We start from the raw sequence: 18,645 nt of genomic DNA, 5'->3' as shown, positions 1-18,645 counted from the left end.
TTTTCTTTTTTTTTAACCCCCCAAATCTTAAATTCAATATTTATATATTCTATCTGAATTTTCTATTTTCATGAAAACTGCATTTAGCGAGACCACGCGCCGGGCAGGGAGTCCCGCTGCCGCGGACAGTGACGCGGGAAGGTAACTGAACAGCTCTTGCTTTACCAGCATAAACGGTCGTGAAAACTACTTCACAGTAACTCCATCTGTTAAAAGAAAAAACTTCGTAGGATCCAATCACTAACTGATCCTGGCTTTCATGCTGGAAGAAATTAAATTCAGCCTTTTGATGTGACACGAAAGCGTGACAGCGGGGAAGGGGCCACGGAAGCTGCCCTGGGACGCAGGCTCTGGGCTCCTGTCAGCTGAGGGGCGGGGTCCCCGGGGCCGTCCTGTAGCGAAGACAGTCTGCACGAGGAATCTTAGAAAAATAGGTACTTCTGCTGCTGAGGTTGCGTCAGGTTGACACGATCACAAAAGGGGTCACAGGAGGGCCAGCAGCCTGCCGGCCATGTCAGCACTGGCTCCGACCATCTCCACCTCTCTGTGTATTTAAGTACGTCCACTTAGCACCATAGCAAATTCAAGTGATTTCAAAGATAGCTACAAAGTTACAAATATATATTATGAGAGGATTACGGCGATACTCAGTCTAATCTGAACCGTGAGCCGATTCTGTTTGAATTTGGGTGCTTACACTGTTTCACCCTAACCCCCCCTCCACTACACAGGCAAATACCCAAGTTCTAACGCTAACCCTAAAACCGCACTGTGGTAATGTATGGTTGTGCAGAGTGCTTCAGCAGTGATGTGTATTTTGAGGTAGACAGGTAATATTTACTCATACACATCTACTCATTAAACCTAGTAGAGCAACTCTAAAACATGATTTGGATGAGTAGCAAGCTTAGGTAACTGAACAATTCGAACAGTACTGGGAGTCCATGGGCTTAAATGAAGACGTGAATTTTGACCAGTCCCTAACAATCTGTTTCTTTGTTTGTAAAAGGCCTTACGTTAGAATCCCTTGGACTGAGTTAATTGGGATGATTTTCTCGTCACCCAGATCAGGTCTCGTTAGTAGCTGCTCCTGACATTTACCTGTACGAAATGGGAAGCAGAAGAAACCCAACCGTAACTTTCGAAGCAAAGGGAGAAAAAAATTCTGGTAAGGTGAAACAGTCCATGAACGAAGGTGGTGGACGGGGGCTGACGGACCCAGGGCCCCCAGCCTGCCTGCAGGGTGAGCGGAGGTGACGGCGGGGGTGGGGGTGGGGCAGGAACCCAAAGCTCACCGAGGAAGCACGGTGCGGGGGGGGGGGGGGGGGGGGGGGACAAGGAAAGACGGGGAACCCAGGAAAAGGGGTGCGGGGCCGGGGGGGGTGCAGAGGACAAGGACAGACACAGAACCCAGGACAACACTTTCACTGCCCCGGAAAATGGTTGCTTTCTCCTTCTTGCTTTACGTGTTCCAAGTTACTATTTTCAAGGAACAAATATTGATTCTCTAATTCCACAAAAATATTAACACTTGGGAGGAGAAAGGGGTTGACAAAATGTGTGCTGCCTGTGACCGGCACTTGAGAACGTTAAGTCACTGAAAAAGCAGCCAGCGGGCTCCTCCCAGGCTCGGCTGGGAACAGCAACAGAGTGCCAGCTTTGTGCACAAGCAGGGGCGGGGGACAGCTTTCCAAGGGTGGACGTGGTGGGGACCGGAGCCGGCACGCCTGGGGCACCGGCCCTCATCCGACGGGAACGCCCCCCAGAGCCACCACCCCTCCCTTCAGCAAGATGCAGATAGGAAGAATTAAGCGGGGCCCTCAGCCCTCGGAACCCGACGCGCACCAGTGATGTTTGAGAACAAGGGCGGCTCCACCAGGCAGCGTGCGGCCGGCCTAGCCACCCCGCCCTGCTGAGTGCGCCGCGCCCGCGTCTGGGGGCGTCCGGGGGCCGGTGGGAGCCCTTCCTCGCCTCGGGGCCGCGTGGCCCTCGGAGCCCGGAGCGCCAGGCGAGGCAGAGGCGCCGTCAGCTTTTCCCGTTTCCTAATGTGGAAATTAAATACCGTGGCTAACTCATTAATGGAAACCCCTTTTGGTATGCTTTTAAATTAAACCTTTATATACCTTCTAAGTCTTCAGGAAGCTAAAGGCAACATAAATAGCGTCATTCACCATGAAAAGATATTTTCTCAATAACTTAGGAAGGGTTCAATAAACATACAAGTATTTTCGAGGCTTATCGTGAACCCTAATTCATCAACTAAACTGAAATGACCAGATTTCCAAGGCCTGGAAAGCAAGCGAAGGTCGCGTGGCCACTGTGTTTACCATCCAGTCTGTGAGAGGCGCCTCTTCGGCCGCTAAGACTGTGCAGTAAAGTGTTTCGTCGTCTCATGACCGCGGTGCTGGTAGTGTCTTGGTGAGTGTGAGTTCTCTCGTACAAAAGTTATAAATACTCTGTTCAGAAATCTGGTCCCCACGACACCTGCAGGGCGGCCACAGCCCGGGCGCGGCGGGGCCGGCCCAGGGCCGAGCTCAGAGCAAGTCCATCTTGGGTCTGTAGTGCAGCAGGAGAGGCGCCTTCTGCAAGACAAAGTCAGAGCGGGGCGCGTCACCATCGCCAGCCGCGGGGGCAGGGAAGGGGGACGGGCCGGGCCCCTTCCCTCCGCACAGCTGCTGCCCCACCCGGCCCCGCCCTTCCTCTTGGGGTCCTACTGGCTGTCACCCCCTTCTCCGGGCTGCCCCTCAAGTCGGGGATCCTGCCATCTGCTTCCTGCTTTAGAGCGGTACCCAAAGGCTTGTGGGCGTCCTCTGACCCCCACAGCTGACTGCGGGCAGCCAGCCTGGCCAGGAGGGGCGGTGCTCGCCTGAGGACCCCGGCCACACCGACTCTGGTGTTGATGATTCCAGAATAATCCTGTGACTGAGTTGTTATTTCTAAGCTCTTAGTTGAAAATATGCACAGAAAAGCAGTTGCCATTTGTAGCAGATTCTGAAAATCAAATAACCCAATCTTTACAAAGTGACGGGTCTCACCTTGAATCTCCACCTCGTGACAACCACAAATTTGAGCGTGTGGTCCTTGCCCAGGATTTCCTCGTTGCATAAAATGTCCAGCTGGCGGGAGAAGAAGGCTTCAGTCAGGGTGCCTTGGGCACGGCGCTCAGCACACGTGGCCTCCGGGCTGCGCCAGCGACGCCGGTCGGGTCACACAAGTCAGTTGCCTGTGGCCGACGGGCCCCGTTTCCAGGTGGCACAGGTGGGGAGCGCTCGGGAGGCCCCGCCCCAACCTATCCCAGGTCCAAGAGCACCTGGGGCTTGGGTCTACACCCACCACACGGCCCCCAGGGGGCGCGCTCAGCTGTTGTCACCCCAGAGCACCTGTCTCTCCACCTCAGTCCACCTCTTGGCCAAGCTTGTTCCTCTTACCTCAGTGGAGAAAGGTAATGGGCTCTTCAGATGGTCTTTCTCCTTTCTTTTTAAAAAAAGGCTATTCTGAGAGCAGATCTAGGCTCACAGCAAACGTGAGGGAGGCACAGGGATGTCCCACGCCCCCGGTCCCCCCCCCCAGCCTCCCCCGCGATCCACATCCCCACCGGGCGGTGCGCCTGCTGGAGCCGAGGCGTCGCCATCACCCCGAGTCCACAGCAGGGTCACCCTCGGTGGTGCACGTCCCGTGGGTCTGGACGAGCGCGTGGTGGCAGGCGCCCACCACCCTGGCGCCACACGGAGCTGCTTCGCTGCCCTAAAGCTGCCCCGGGCTCCGGCTGTTCACCCTCCTCCCCCCTCCCCTCCCCCCGTAGCCCCCGTGGTTCCGCCTTCTCCAGAAGGTCCCACAGCTGGAAACAGACTGGCTTCTTTCCCTCATCACGTGCATTGAAGATCCGCACCCCCCCACCCCGGGTCTTTTCATGGCTTCATAGCTGGCTTCTCTTTAGCATGAGTAAGATTCCGCTGTCTGGGTGGATCACAGTTTATTACCATCGCCTACCACGGACATCTTGGTTGTTTCTTAGTTTGGGCAACTATGGACACAGCTGCTACAAACACTGTGGGCAAGGTGCGTGCGTGTGGACGTAAGGTTTCAGTTAATTCGGGCGAACGCCAGGGAGCAGGACTGCTGGATCATGCGGTAAGAGTGTAATTCATTTTGTAGGAAACTGACAGACTGTCTTGCAAACTGGCCGCAGCATTCTGTGTTGCCGCCGCCGCGAACAGGGGTCTGTTACTCCACACCCTCTCCCGCGTGTGGTGGTCAGAGGTCTGGACTTTGGCGTTCTGATAGGTGTGGAGCGTAATCTCACTGTTTTAATTTGTTTCCCTGATGACAAATGACGTGGACTCAAGTGGTCTTTTCAACTCCCTCGGGACGAGGGGAAGAAGCCCCCTACACCTGCATGAGGGCTGGGCAGGGGACACACGTGGGGCCACCTGGGGCCAACTCGGAGGAGACTGTCCCGACGCCGAACCCCACCTCTCCCAGGCGTGCCTCTCACCCACACCAACCCTCTCCTCTGGACAACCTCACCATGACCCCGGGGGCCAAAGGGCACCACACACCAAGGACCCCAACCTTGACCCGGGGCCCTGACACTCACCTCCCACTTTCCCTCTCCACTGTGTGCAGGCAGTGGCCACGGCGGCCTGTCTCGAGAGGCCGTCCACCTGCGTGCTCATTCCCGACCCCTTCTTCCCTCTAGTAGCCCCGCCGAAAACACCAGCACATCATTTTGGCTCTCTCAGTATCAGTCCCCTGTGCCTTCCCTGAAACACCACCCCTGGGGGGGCTTCACACGTAATCTCCTGGAGTTCTGCCTGGACGCCAGGAGGCCACACTCCCCTGGGGTCTCTGGGGCTTTCTATCATCAGTTCATTCCTTTTTACTGTTGTGTTTTTTTTTTTAATGTGATAAAATACACATAAAATTTACCATTTTAACCGTTTTTCACGTGGGCAGCTCCGTGGCGTTGGGCACGTTCGCAGCGGTGAACATCCCCAGCCTCCACCCCCAGAACTCTCTCATCTTCCCAGGGGACACCAGCTCCCCGTCTCCCCCGCCCCCAGCCTCTGACCCCCACCATCCGCTGTCTGTCTCTATGGTCTGCGTCCCCCACGGGCCTCCCGTAAGTGGAATCATCCGGTGCTCGTCCCCTCGCGACCGGCTTATTTCACGGAGCACAACGTCCTCCAGGTCCATCCGTGTGGCGGCCGGCGGCGGGACGTCCTTCCCCTTCGAGGCCGAGAACATTCCGCCGTGCGGATGGACCACGTTTTCTCACCCGCGCGTCTGTCGACACTGGGTTCTGGCACATCTTAGCTGATGTGAACAGTGCTGCTGTGAACGTGGGGTGCACGCACCTCTTCAACGTCATTCTTCTGTGTGTGGATGTGCAGTTTCCCCAGCACCATTTGTTGAGAAGACTGTCCTTTCCCCATTGAGTGGTTTTGACACCCTCGCTGGACATCATTTGACCACATACGTGAGGGTTTATTTCTGGGCTCTTTATTCTACTCCATAGACCTAGATGTCTGTCTTTATGCCAAGATTGTTTTGGCTATTCAGGGTCCCCTGAAATTTCATATAAAATTTAGGATGGGTTTTTTAATTTCTGCAAAAAACATCATTGGGATTTTGATAGGCATTGCTTTGAGTGTAGATTGTTTAGGTAATATTAACATTTTAACAATTTTTTTCAAGTTTGTTTGTTTGTTTGTTTATTTAGAAAGAGAGAGAGAGAGAGTGCATGCGCAAGCGGGGAAGGGGCAGAGACAGAGGGACAGAGTCCCTAGCAGGCTCCTCACTGTCATTGCAGAGCCCAACATGGGGCTCGATCCCACAACTGCGAGATCACAACACGAGCCGAAATCAGGAGTCGGATGCTTAACCAACTGAGCTGCCCAGGCGCCCCACAATCCTTTTGATTTCTCTAGAACTATGACAATGCCTCTACCCTCATTTCAGATTTTAGTAATTTTTTTTTAGTCCGTTAGTTAGAACTTTGTCAACTTTGTTGATCTTTTCAAAGAACTGCTGAATTTCTCTACTGTTTTTCTGTTCTCTATTCCATTTATCTCTGCTCTAATCTTTATTAGTTACTTCCTTCTGCTAGCTTTGGGTTTAGTTCTTTTTCTACTTCTTCAAGTTGTAAATCTAGGTTGTTGATGAGACCTTTCTTGTTTTTAACGTAAGTATTTATAGTTGCAAATTTCCCATCAGCACTGCTTTTGCTTTACCCCAAGGGTTTTGGTGAGTTGTGTTTTCGTTTTCATTTGTCTATAAGTATTTTCTAATTCCTCTTTGATTCATTACTTCTTTAAAAGTGAGTTGTTTAATTTCCACAATTTTGCAAACTTTCCAGTCTTCCTTCTGTTAGTGATTTCTAACGTCACGCTGTTGTGGTCAGAGAAGGTGCTTTGTAAAGTACCTCTCTTTTAAAATCTATTGAGGCGATTTGTGCCTGCCATCCTCTTATAAGGACCTTTGTCACTGAATTTAGGGTCCAGCTAGAGGATCTAGGATGATCTCTTCATCTCAAGAGTCTTGACACATCGACAAAGGCCTTTTTTCAAATAACGCCATATTCGCATGTTCTAGGGGTTAGGAAATGAACACATCTTTTAGTGGAGTCATCATTTCACCTGCGATAGACAGTCTGCCTTCTGGTCCCCCCAAGTCCACACCCACCCCACATGTAAAATATACTCACCCCATCCCAACATTCCCAAGAGTCTCAACCCATTGCGGTAGCAACTCCAAATTCCAAAATCTCCTCGGACACCATTAGCCAACAGTCCCAGACTTTCCCTTCCAAAGCATATGAATCAGGCAGAGGTGAGGCTCTGGGTATCCACCCGGGTTGAAATTCTTCTCTAGCTGTGGGTCCTATGAAACTAAAATCACATTGTCTGCTCCCCATATACAAGGTTGGGAAAAACACAGGATATTCCTCCTCCAAAGGGTAATATATTAGAAGAATAGAGGGGTCACTGGTCTCAAGCAAGTTTGTAAACCCAGCAGAGAAACAGCACTGTGGGTTGAGTGAGATTCTGCTCTCTGGGCTCACGACGGCCTCACCATCTGGGCCTAAGGCTCTGCCCTGGGCGTCATTTCTTCTTCACGAAGCGTAGCTCTGTCAGCCTATCTCCTGCCTGCAAAACTCTGGAAGTCTGACAGCCTGTTCTTGTTTCTTCCCGTCTCTGTCCCCTTCAGGAAAAGGTGATGGTCACTCTGCTGGTACAACATTCTCAAAAATGTTGTGGGTCTCCCATATGTGTTATGGATCCAGGCCATTAGACAGGATGGTTCTCCACAGACCCATTCCTAGTTTCTGTGAGACAGCTGAGTCACACATCTAACGTCTTCAGCAAAAGGCTGTCCAGCCACACTCTCCATCTTCCCTCCAGAGCATGCTTTCCCAACAGCGAAACCCTAGTATTCCAGTCCGTTTGTAGTCGTGACAGGCCTAAGTGCTGGCTCCTTTTTGCTCAGCAGTCCCTTCCGCAACTCACATCTCTCCTATTTTACTGACAGCAGCAAGACCCGGACCACACCTTCACACTGGGCTTGGAGGCCTCCTGGGCCAAATGCCCAAGTTCATCGCCTCCACGTGGTCGGAGAGCACAGTCCCCCCGTGCTGGCTGCCACCGTGTGATGGTGACTGCTTCTGCGTCCTCTCTTCCTTGTCAGAAGCATATTTCACGTTCCCATTTCTACCAACATTGTGCCTGTGGTGACATGTATCCTCCTAGGTGACAGAGTGGCTTCCCTGCGCCCCTCACCTCCTTTGGGCCACCAGAGTCACCTTAAATGACCTTATTTCCAACAGCAATCCAGCCTTTTTCATCGTCTCTCAAAATGTTTCCAGCCTCCACCAGTGATTCAAGTCCAAGGCCACGTCCACATTTCTAGGTATTTGCTACAGCAGCACCCCACTTCCTGGTACCAAAATCTGTTCTGGTTCCTGTAGCAGTTGTGACAAAGTACCCTAAACCTGGTGGTTTAAAACAACAGGAATTTACTTCCTCACAGATGTGGAGTCCAGAGCCCAAAATCAAGGCCCTGGCAAAGCTGAGCTCACTCTGGAGGCTCTAGGGGAGGATCCTTCCTGTCTCTTCCAGCTTTGGGTGGCTCAGGTGCTCCTGGGCTTGTGGCCACATCACCCCCTGTGACTCTGCCCTCACATCACCTTCTCCTCTGTGTGTGTCTCAATTCTCTCTGCTCTCTCTTGTAAGGACGCTCGTCATTGGATTTAGGGTCCACTCGGGACATTCACGGGTTATCTCATCTCGTGATTCTTATCTTAATTATAGATCCTTACTCAATTTAGAAAAAACTACTTTTCCCCAAAAGGTCACATTTACAGATTCTGGGGTATGTGGACATATTTGGGGGGCTACTGCTCAACCTACTACTCCCTCTGAAACGTCCCTCAAGTTTGTCCAATTCTGCCGTCTGCAGTGCACCACCCTGGTCCACCTCCCCTGGACTCTTGCCACTGATGCCCCTGCTGGCCTCTCCTGCTTCCGTTTCTGGGCCCCAGTGACCCATTTTCCTCACGGCCTGAGGACTATTTTAAAGCCATACCTCTTGCCGCCTTCTCCTTGCACTTAATTACGCACAACTGACTCCTACCGGCGACTCACATCCCAGCGTAAGCGCTCGCCCGGCCCTCCGTCCACCAGCCCCGCGCACACCCGCGGCCCGTCATCCCCACAAGATCTTGACCTGCCCACCCGTTCGCTGCCACCCGGCAGGCAGTCAGCCCTCCGTTTGTGAAACGAAAGAACAGAGTCTCTCTGAGATGAAACCCCCCAGCACGGTCACACTGTCCCCGCCGCCCGCCAGCACTCTCTCCCGTTGTGGGGGCTCCGCACGCTCCGTCTGGCCTTCCCTCCTTTCTCGTCATCACCATGTCCCGCGTCACGCTGTCTGGGGGTACGCAAAACAAACTGAGAGTTTTGTTTTCTGACTTAAAATCTCTAAACGGAGATGTCAAAACAACAAAAAACCCACAAAGAACCGTAGAAGTATCGCTTTTACAAATGAGAACCGGCTTGTCATAGTTTCTATTTGTGGCCTAACTATTACCTCGTTGAAAGACGAAAGGTTAAGTTTTTTGGCGATGAACTTCTTCAGGTGCAGGACGGTCGCCTGGGCCGAGCAGCGGATCCACTTTCGCTTCAAGCCCCGCAGTTTGCTGCTGTTGCACTCCAGACAGATGCTCACCTGTGGGAGGAGGACACGGCTGGGCAGCCCCGCAGACAGGGGTCCGCGGGCTGCCTCTCGGGGCCCCTGCTCCCGTGCCCGCTCGTTCCGTCAGACGCGAGAACGCGGACTTCGTGAAATCAGACGTCTGTCTGACCTCAACACTGTGGGAGAGGGTTTCATTTTACTCGTTTTACACACATTCTCTTAAAATCTCTGTTTACCATTTTGCGAAATGTAATCTAAAAGTGTCTTCTATTCTGTCTTATAAACATACTACTTGAAAGCAAATCTGAGGGGCACCTGGGTGGCTCAGTCGGTTGAGCGTCTGACTCTTGATTTCAGCTCAGGTCTAGAGCCCAGGGTCGTGGAATCAAGCCCTCGTCAGGCTCCGCACCGAGCACGGAGCCTGCTTGAGATTCTCTCTCTCCCTGCCCTCCCTCGATCGCGTGTGTTCTCGCTCTTTCAAATAAAAATAAACAAATGAATATTTACAGTAAACCCGAGAATTATTTATTCGTTGTCCAGACGGCGCTGGTCTCAGAGTTTGGCTGATGCAGACGCAGCCTGTCCTGAGCTTCCGGCTGGTGGGACACATGTGCGTCTTCCCACAGGCCCCGGGCCGAGTGTTCCGCTGGCATGAGGGGGAAGGGCACACGGCCATCTGAAGCGGGTGCCCCTGCCCACGCGAGATGCACCACAGAAGGCTTCGTAAAGGACGTGAGTGTGACGCGTGGCCTTGAGGGAGGGTGGCAGACTCACTAGAGAAAAAGTACGAGGAGAAACCACGAGCGAAGCCGCGAAGTTTGAAAGCTCAGAGTCCCTCCTGGATGATCAACAGGACAGGGGATCACAGTAGGCCATGTAACAAGGAACCACAAGGTAACGAAACAGAAGGGATTCTAGCCCACGGGATGCCTGGCAGATGCAACACCACGGACCCCAGGCCACAAGGGCCACAAAGCGTTGCAGAGCAGGCGTGGCCGGACAGCACTTCCAGAGAGTGAGTCTGCAGCAGCAGCCACGAGACAATGGCACAATCGGGGGCGCCCGGGGGGCTCAGCGGGGCGAACATCTGACTTCGGCTCAGATCTCGATCTCGCCACTCAGAGTTCGAGCCCCGCGTCGGGCTCTGTGCCGACCGCTCGGAGCCTGGAGCCCGCTTCGGAGTCTGTGTCTCCCTCTCTCTCTCTGCCCCTCCCCCGCTCCCTCTCTCTCAAAAATAAATGAAGATTAAAAAAAATTTAAAAGCTGGCACAGACTCTCGAAAACTCAGATAAAAGAATTCACAAGGAATTAATGGAAATATGTAGGCCTAAAATCACTAGAGATACAAAAGAAGGAATTAAAAACAGGACATACTGTGAATTAAGAACAGACAGGTATAAAAGATAAGCAACTACAACTTCTAAAAATAAAAGCAGAGTCACTTAGACTAAAAACTCACAGGTGGCCGAACCACAAATTAGTCTCAGCTGAAGGCAGACTAATTTCCTACAAGACCGATATGAAGAAATTACGTAAAAGAAGTACAGAGGCCAAGGGATCAATTAAAATACCAAAACAAAGGAAAAGTAAGAGACAGGGTAATGGACCGGGTGTCTGACAAACTCGTAACGAGTTCTGGAGGAAGAAGGCAGAAAAAGGGAAAGGCAAAATTTAAGAAATAACAACTAAGGATCTCCCCAAAATAATGGAGGACATAAATTCTCAGATTTAGGAAGCAAAATAATAAGAAAGAAAGAAAGAAAGAAAGAAAGAAAGAAAAGGAGAAAGAAAGAAAAGGAACCCTACACCTACGCACGAGTGGGGAAGGCGCCAGGAAGGAGCAGTGGACGGCTCTCCAGGTGTGGCCACGGAGCCTGGAAAGCAAGGCGCTGGCAGAAAATGCACAGAGAAATTACCACTCAAGACTTAAAATGAAACAAAGCCATCTGTAAACAAAACAGAGAACGACTAGGAGGGGGTACAGTTAAAGAAAAGAGACCCATGTCCAGGAGGAAGACATGGGAAGCCACAGAAGGGTGAGCCGGGAGGCGGGACAAGAGTCCGCGGCCGGGTTTGGGTCTGGGAAGAGAGAAAGGAGGCGGGAGGGTGGCCCCAGGCAGAGTGAGCAAGGCCCTTGTGTCATTCGGGGAAAGGGAGACTCTTGTTAACTTCAGACCTTTAAAAAATGTAAATATTCATTTTAGAATTTCACAGCCACTAAAAGAATAAAAATAGGACATATAACTTGTCAACTAGTTGCTAAGTAGAGGCAAAAAAGGGATTGAAGAAAACTTACTCATTCAATAGAAGGTAAGAATGGGGGGAACATAAAAAAACATGAATGGACAGCACAAAGAAACCCAGAGTTACTGTTAATCACGGTAAATGGAAAACGTGAAATAACTTGTCAGCTAAAGATAGTTTCTCGTTTGATTTTTGTTTTAATTTTTTTTTTTAACGTTTATTTATTTTTGAGACAGAGAGAGACAGAGCATGAACAGGGGAGGGTCAGAGAGAGGGAGAATCTGAAACAGGCTCCAGTCTCTGAGCTGTCAGCCCAGAGCCCGACGCGGGGCTCGAACTCACGGACCGTGAGATCATGACCTGAGCCGAAGTCGGACGCTTAACCGACCGAGCTACCCAGGCACCCCACTCATTTGATTTTTAAAAAAAAACCCAGTTCTGTGTTGTGACAGGCGTCACATTTAAGAAAGTTAGGAAAAAAATGGAAATACCAAGCAAATATTAACCAAAGAAAGCTGACACAGCTGCATTGATATTAGAAAAAGCAGACTTTAAGAAAGAAAGCTTAATCACAAAAAATTCCCTAAGGATGGGAAACACTTCTAAACTTGAGTGCACCTGGGAACAACCTTAAACTGAATGAAGGTTGAGGGACAGTAAAATCCTTAAGTGTGAGGGGGGCCTCCTGTGTGCTTCTCTGTAAGTGACAGACTGAATTCTGTCCCCAGCAGTGGACACCTGTCAGGACACAGGACACCTGGCCATCTGCTCCCCAAGCCCAGAGCAACAGGCATCATGCAGACCAGGGTGCGGTAAGCAGATGCAAGTCAGAGACCAACAAGAAGCCCTAAGCACCACCGCCGGGCTCTCCGTGTGCGCAGGGGAAGGGGGGTAAGAAACTCTTTGCTTCACTCAGGTTTGCGTGGATGTGGGGGCAGCAGGGACAGTCACAGGGGTGCTCAGGTTATATCTTTCATATGATATGAACTCGGAAGTACATGAGTGTGTCACCTGTTTAAACACACTAAAGTATGTTTTTAACGGCCTCATTGGAGTATAATTCATACGTATGTTTTTCGTATACACTTCAATAGTATTTAGTAAACTTACAGACCTGTGCAGCCACCACCAGAATCCAGTTTTACATAATCTTCACCACCCCATAAAGACCCACATCCTGCTTTGTGCTCAACCCTTGCTCCTGCCCAGCCCCAGGCACCCAACTACCTCCTGTTTCTGAGATTGGCCTTTGGGGGACATCGTACACAAATGGAATTGTGCAACATGCAGTCTTCTGCATCTGACTTCTTTGCCTTGTAAAGTCCTTCCGAGTGTCACTGTGGTGTAGCAGGTGCTGGGGTCATTGTTTTTCACTGCTGACCAGAACGTCCCTGTACGCGTGGACCACATTTTGTCTATCTGAAGTTCGCACTGTTCCCCGGCTTGACTATCGTAAGTATGATAGCCCTGCTGTGAACATTCATGTACAAATCCTTGTGTGAATAGGTTTCCATATACACCTAGGAAAACTGCAGGGTTGTATGGTTAGCTTATGTTGAACTCCTTAGGAAACTGCCACACTGTTTTCCCAAGTGGCCACACCATGTTATGTTCCTGCCAGCACGCTACAAGGGCCCCATTCTTCCACATCCTTGCCAACACTTGCCAGTGGCTGTCTTTTTGATGGCGGCCATCCTAGTGGGTATGAAACGGGATTTCATTATAGTTTTAATTTCTATTTCCCTGAGAGACTCATGACATTGAACGTCCTTTCACGTGATTACTAACCAGTTTTATGTCTTCTTTGGTGAAACATCTACCGAAATCTCTTATCCATTTCTTATCTGGATTATCTTCTTACTGAGTTATAACAGATATATAGTCTAGATATACGTCCTTTATCAGAAATATGACTTGTATCGGAGTCAAAATGGTGGACAAGTAGAGGGATCGCGATTTCCCTCGTCCCTCAAACACAGGAGTATCGACGTCACAACACTTGGAACACCCATGAAATCAGTCTGCGGAGAGACAGAAAAATCTCCACAGGTGGACAGAGACAGCTTGGCAGGACAGAGGTGTGTGTATGCGAATTAGAAAAGATAAAACGGTCAGTGTAAGCATGGAGCAGGGAAACCCTTTCGTGGAGACGAAAGGAAGAGAAAGAGAGGCTGTGGAAGTGTGGTATTATATTTGGACAAGAGAAAAACCTCTCCGGACCACAGCCGGGGGAACGAGAAACACAGAGAGTGCCAGTTTCTACTTTGCAAACAGCCTCAGAAGCTAAAGATGGTAATTATCAGGGGTGTGTGACTTTCTCCAGACCAGAGCCGGGTGCATGGGCCTGGTGGGGAGGGAGCCAGCTTGGGCGTGATAGCGATCTCAGGGGCACACTGGGAGAGAGCGGTCCCTCCTTTGAGTACTGTGGGAAGAAGGTGTATTGCCCTCCTCAAGGACAAAAGACCTTGCAGGTGCCAGCCAGACGCCCTTTGTCGGCTGGGCAGAGTGGCATTATTCCAGAACCAGGACCGTGTAGAATGGGACTCTTTAAGACGTCAGGTTTTGAATCTCAGCTGAGTGCCTGGGAGGCACGGGAGACTGTGGAGCGAGACAAGCTGGCCTCCCACGCTGCTCTGTGAGGACCACCTGAACAGCGTGGTTTGGGACACCCAGTCCAGGGAGGAGAGACTGGGGTGTTGCCATTTTTCTCCCAATCACCAACACAGCGGGGCTTCAGGGAACAGGACAGCGGCCCCCAGGGGAGGCGGGACCTGCTTACACCAAACCCGCCCCTCCGTGCCTGGTAACTGCGTATCGACCAGAGTGAGATTGACACTGACCCGACCAGACAGCCCCTCCTCCAGACCAGAGCTGCCACCGGTCCCAGGCGCCAACACAGAATGGTCCTGCGGTTTTGTTTGGTACTTTTTAAAATTTTAATATTATTATTTTTTTCTCTTCTCTCTCTTTTCCCTTCTTTTTCTTCCCACTCTCCTCTTTTTTTCTCCTCCCTTGGGAATCAGCCTCATGGTTTCTGATTTGATTTTTGGTTAATTCTTATTATATATATTTTTTTCTTTTTTTTCTTTCTTTCTCTGTTCTGGTTGTTTGTCTGCTTAATCAGGCATCTTTATTCTTTTTACCTTTTCTGTATCTCTTTCTTCTTTATTTTCCTCTCTCTCTGGATTAAGCCTTATAGTTTCTTTGATTCTCTGCCTGGTCTTTTTTTTTCCACATCTTTCATTTCTCTCTTTGTATGGGATAATGTTTCTCCCCCTCTCCTTTTTCCTTCTTCCAGGGTTACTTCAACAAACAAATCAAAGAACACCTGATGGAAGGCCCAAACCACCACTACAAATAGGGAGATAAAGCAACCAGAGTCACAATAACAGAGAGCATGCAACACACTCCAAAAACACCTCCTTAAGGGTCAGGCATTGCACTCTGTATGGCTTCTTTTTAATATAGCAGTGCTTGCAGGTGCAGGACACATAACAAGCTTTTAAAACACATAAGGGACAGAAAACTAGCCAAAATGACGAAACGGAAGAATTCTCAAAAGAAATTCTGGGAAGAAATGACACCCAGAGAATTGTTCAAAACAGATATACACCACATGTCTGAACAAGAATTTAGAATAATAGTCATAAGACATTAGCTTGGAAAAAAAAACATAGAAGACAGCAGAGAATCTCTTGCTGCAGAGATCAAGGACCTAAGAAATAGTCACGATGAATTAAGAAATGTTGTAAATGAGGGGCAAAATAAACTAGATGTAGTGACAGGAAGGATGGAATAAGCAGAGGAGAGAATAAGTGAAAGAGATGATAAAATTATGGAAAATGATGAAGCTGAGAAAAAGAGTTAGGAAATTACTAGACCACGAGGGGAGAATTAGAGAACTAAGTGATTCTATGAAACCTAATAATATCTGTATCACAGGAGTTCTAGAAGAAGAGAAAGAGGAAGAAGGTTTATTTGAACAAATTATGGCTGAGAACTTCCCTAGATTGGGGAAGGACACAGACATCCACGTCCAGGAGCCACAGAGAATTCCCTTCAAAATCAACAAAAACAGGTCAACACCACAACACAGCATAGTGAAACTGGAAAAATACAAGGATAAAGAGAGAATTCTGAAAGCAGCTAGGGACAAATGGTCCTTAACTTACAAGGGTAGACATATAAGGGAAGTAGCAGAGCTGTGCACTGAACCTTGGCGGGCCAGAAGGGAGTGGCAGGAAATACTCAATGTGCTGAACAGGAAAACCGTGCAGCCAAGAATCCTTTATCGAGCAAGGCTGTCATTCAGAATAGAAAGAGACATAAAGCCCTTTGCAGACAAACAAAAATTAAAGGAGTTCATGGCCACTAGACCAGCCCTGCAGGAGATCCTAAGGGGGACTCTGAGTGGAAAGCAGCAAAGACTACAAAAGACCAGAGACATCACCACAAGCACAACCTAAATTACTGAAGCCCAATTGTAACGTGACTTTCTCCACAAAGACGCAGCTCTGCAGACTACTGTGGAAAAGAGTGTCTTCTGCCATGTTCATTCTAACATATATGTTCCTCCTATCCCGACTTTCTTAAGGGTTTTTATAAAGAAACGATGCTGTATTTTGTCAAATGCTTTTTCTGCACCTATTGACAGGATCATATGGTTTCTATCCTTTCTTCTACTAATGTGATGTATCACGTTGATTGATCTGCAAATACTGAACCAGCTCTGCACCCCAGGAGTGAATCCCACTTGGTCATGGTGAATAATTCTTTTAATATTAAAAACATCAAAAAAGCCGTATATGAAAGGCCTACAGTTAAAAACTGAGAGCTTTCCCCCTGAGATCAGGAACACAACAGGGATGTCCACTCTCACCGCTGTCATTTAACATAGTGTTGGAAGTCCTAGCCAATCAGACAACAAAATGAAATAAAATGCATCCAAATTGGCAGTTCGAAGAAGTCAAACTTTCACTTTTTGCAGATGACATGATACTGTACATGGAAAACCTAAAAGACATCACCAAAAAACTGCTAGACCTGATATGTGAACTCTGCAAAGTCACAGGATATAAAGTCAATGTACAGAAATTGGCATACACCAATAATGAGGCAACAGAAGGAGATACCAAGGAATCAATCCCGTTTAGAATTGCACCAAGAACCACAAAATACCTAGGAATGGGGCGCCTGCATGGCTCAGTCAGTTAAGCAGTCGATTTTGGCTCAGGTCATGATCTCGCGGTTCGTTGGTTGGCCTCTCTGCTGACAGCTCAGAGCCTGGAGCCTGCCTCGGATTCTGTGTCTCCCTCTCTCTTTGCCTCTCCCTCACTTGTGCTCTGTCTCTCAAGAAGAAATAAATGCTAAAAACAAAAACAAAAACAAAAAACAAACCCAAACAACCTAGGAATAAACCTAACCAAGGAGGTAAAAGATCTGTATGCTGAAAACTATAGAAAGCTTATGAAGGAAATTGAAGAAGACACAAAGAAATGGAAAAACATTCCATGCTCATGGGTTGGAAGAACAAATACTGTTAAAATGTCAATACTACCCAAAGCAATCTATCTACACATTCAATGCAATCCCAATCAAAATAGCACCAGCATTCTTCACAGAGCTAGAACAAACAATCCTAAAATGCGTATGGGATCACAAAAGACCCCAAATAGCCAAAGTAATGTTGAAAAAGAAAACCAAAGCTGGAGGCATCACAATCCCAGCCTTGTAGCCTGTACTACAAAGCTGTAGTCATCAAGACAGTATGGTACTGGCCTAAGAACAGACACATAGATCAATGGAACAGAATAGAGAACCCAGAAATGGACCCACACACATATGGCCAACTAATCTTTGACAAAGCAGGAAAGAATATCCAATAGAATCAAGACAGTCTTTTTAGCAAGTGGTGCTGGGAAAACTGGACAGCAACATGCAGAAGAATGAACCTGGACCACTTTCTTACACCAGACACAAAAATAAACTCAAAATGGATGAAAGACATGAATGTAAGATAGGAAACTATCAAAACCCTAGAGAAGAAAACAGGCAACAACCTCTCTGACCTCAGCTGCAGCAACTTCTTACTCGACACATCTCCGAAAGCAAGGGAATTAAAAGCAAAAATGAACTATTGGGACCTCATCAAGATAAAGAGCTTCTGCACAGTGAAGGAAACAATCAACAAAACTAGAAGGCAACGGACAGAATGGGAGAAGATATTTGCAAATGACATATCAGATAAAGGGTTAGTATCCAAAATCTAGAAAAAAACTTATCAAACTTAACACCTGAAGAACAAATAATCCAGTGAAGAAAGGGGCCAAAGACATGAACAGACACTTCTCCAAAGAAGACATCCAGATGGCCAACAGACACATGAAAAGATGCCTCAACATCACTTATCACCAGGGAAATACAAATCAAAACCACAGTGAGATACCACCTCACATCAGTCAGAGTGGCCAAAATTAACAACTCAGGAAACAACAGATGTTGGTGAAGATGCGGAGAGAGGGGAACCCTCTTGCACTGTTGGTGGGAATGCAAACTGGTGCAGCCACTCCGGAAAACAGTGTGGAGTTTCCTCAAAAAATTAAAAATAGAACTACCCTATGACCCAGCAATAGCACTACTAGGAATTTATCCAAACAGGAGTGCTGATTCACAGGGGCACATGCACCCCAATGTTTACAGCAGTACTATCAATAATAGCCAAATTATGGCAAGAGCCCAAATGTCCATCAACTGATGAATGGATAAAGAAGATGTGGTTTATATATACACTGGAATATTACTTGGTGATGAAAATGAATGAAATCTTGCCATTTGCAACAACGTGGATGGAACTGGAGGGTATTATACTAAGTGAAATAATTCAGTCAGAGAAAGACAGATATCATACGTTTTCATTCATATGTAGAATTTGAGAAACTTAACAGAAGACCATTGGAAAAGGGAACAGAAAAGTAAGTTATAAACAGAGAGGGAGGCAAACCATAAAAGACTCCTGAATACAGAGAACAAACTGAGGGTTGATGGTGGGGGTAGAGGGGTGGGCAGGAGGGGAAAACGGGTGACGGCATCGAGGAGGGCACTTGGGATGAGCACTGGGTGTTGTATGTAAGTGATGAATCACAGGAATCTACTCCCGAAGCCAAGAGCACACTGTATACGCTGTATGTTAGCTAACGTGACAATAAATTA

General features: G+C 48.6%; 1 protein-coding gene across 4 annotated transcripts in view; it reads right to left on the bottom strand.

Annotated features, from left to right (window-relative positions):
• Window positions 1-1,381: 1,381 nt before the first annotated feature.
• PCGF3 (polycomb group ring finger 3) overlaps window positions 1,382-18,645 on the bottom strand; it is a 53,628-nt gene continuing 36,364 nt past the window's right edge. For 3 of the 4 annotated variants that reach the window (XM_049630117.1, XM_049630118.1, XM_049630119.1), the window contains one exon: window positions 16,084-18,626. In XM_049630117.1, the coding sequence (XP_049486074.1) occupies window positions 18,348-18,626 (279 nt within the window). In that variant the 3' untranslated portion in view covers window positions 16,084-18,347. Of the gene's footprint in view, window positions 2,583-3,035; window positions 3,117-9,087; window positions 9,226-16,083; window positions 18,627-18,645 lie in introns of those variants that run through there. The other variant, XM_049630120.1, reaches the window with a different exon arrangement.

Source organism: Panthera uncia, chromosome B1 (assembly GCF_023721935.1).
Source record: "Panthera uncia isolate 11264 chromosome B1, Puncia_PCG_1.0, whole genome shotgun sequence".
Lineage (NCBI taxonomy): Eukaryota > Metazoa > Chordata > Mammalia > Carnivora > Felidae > Panthera > Panthera uncia.
This window is presented reverse-complemented; position numbering and strand designations above follow the sequence as displayed.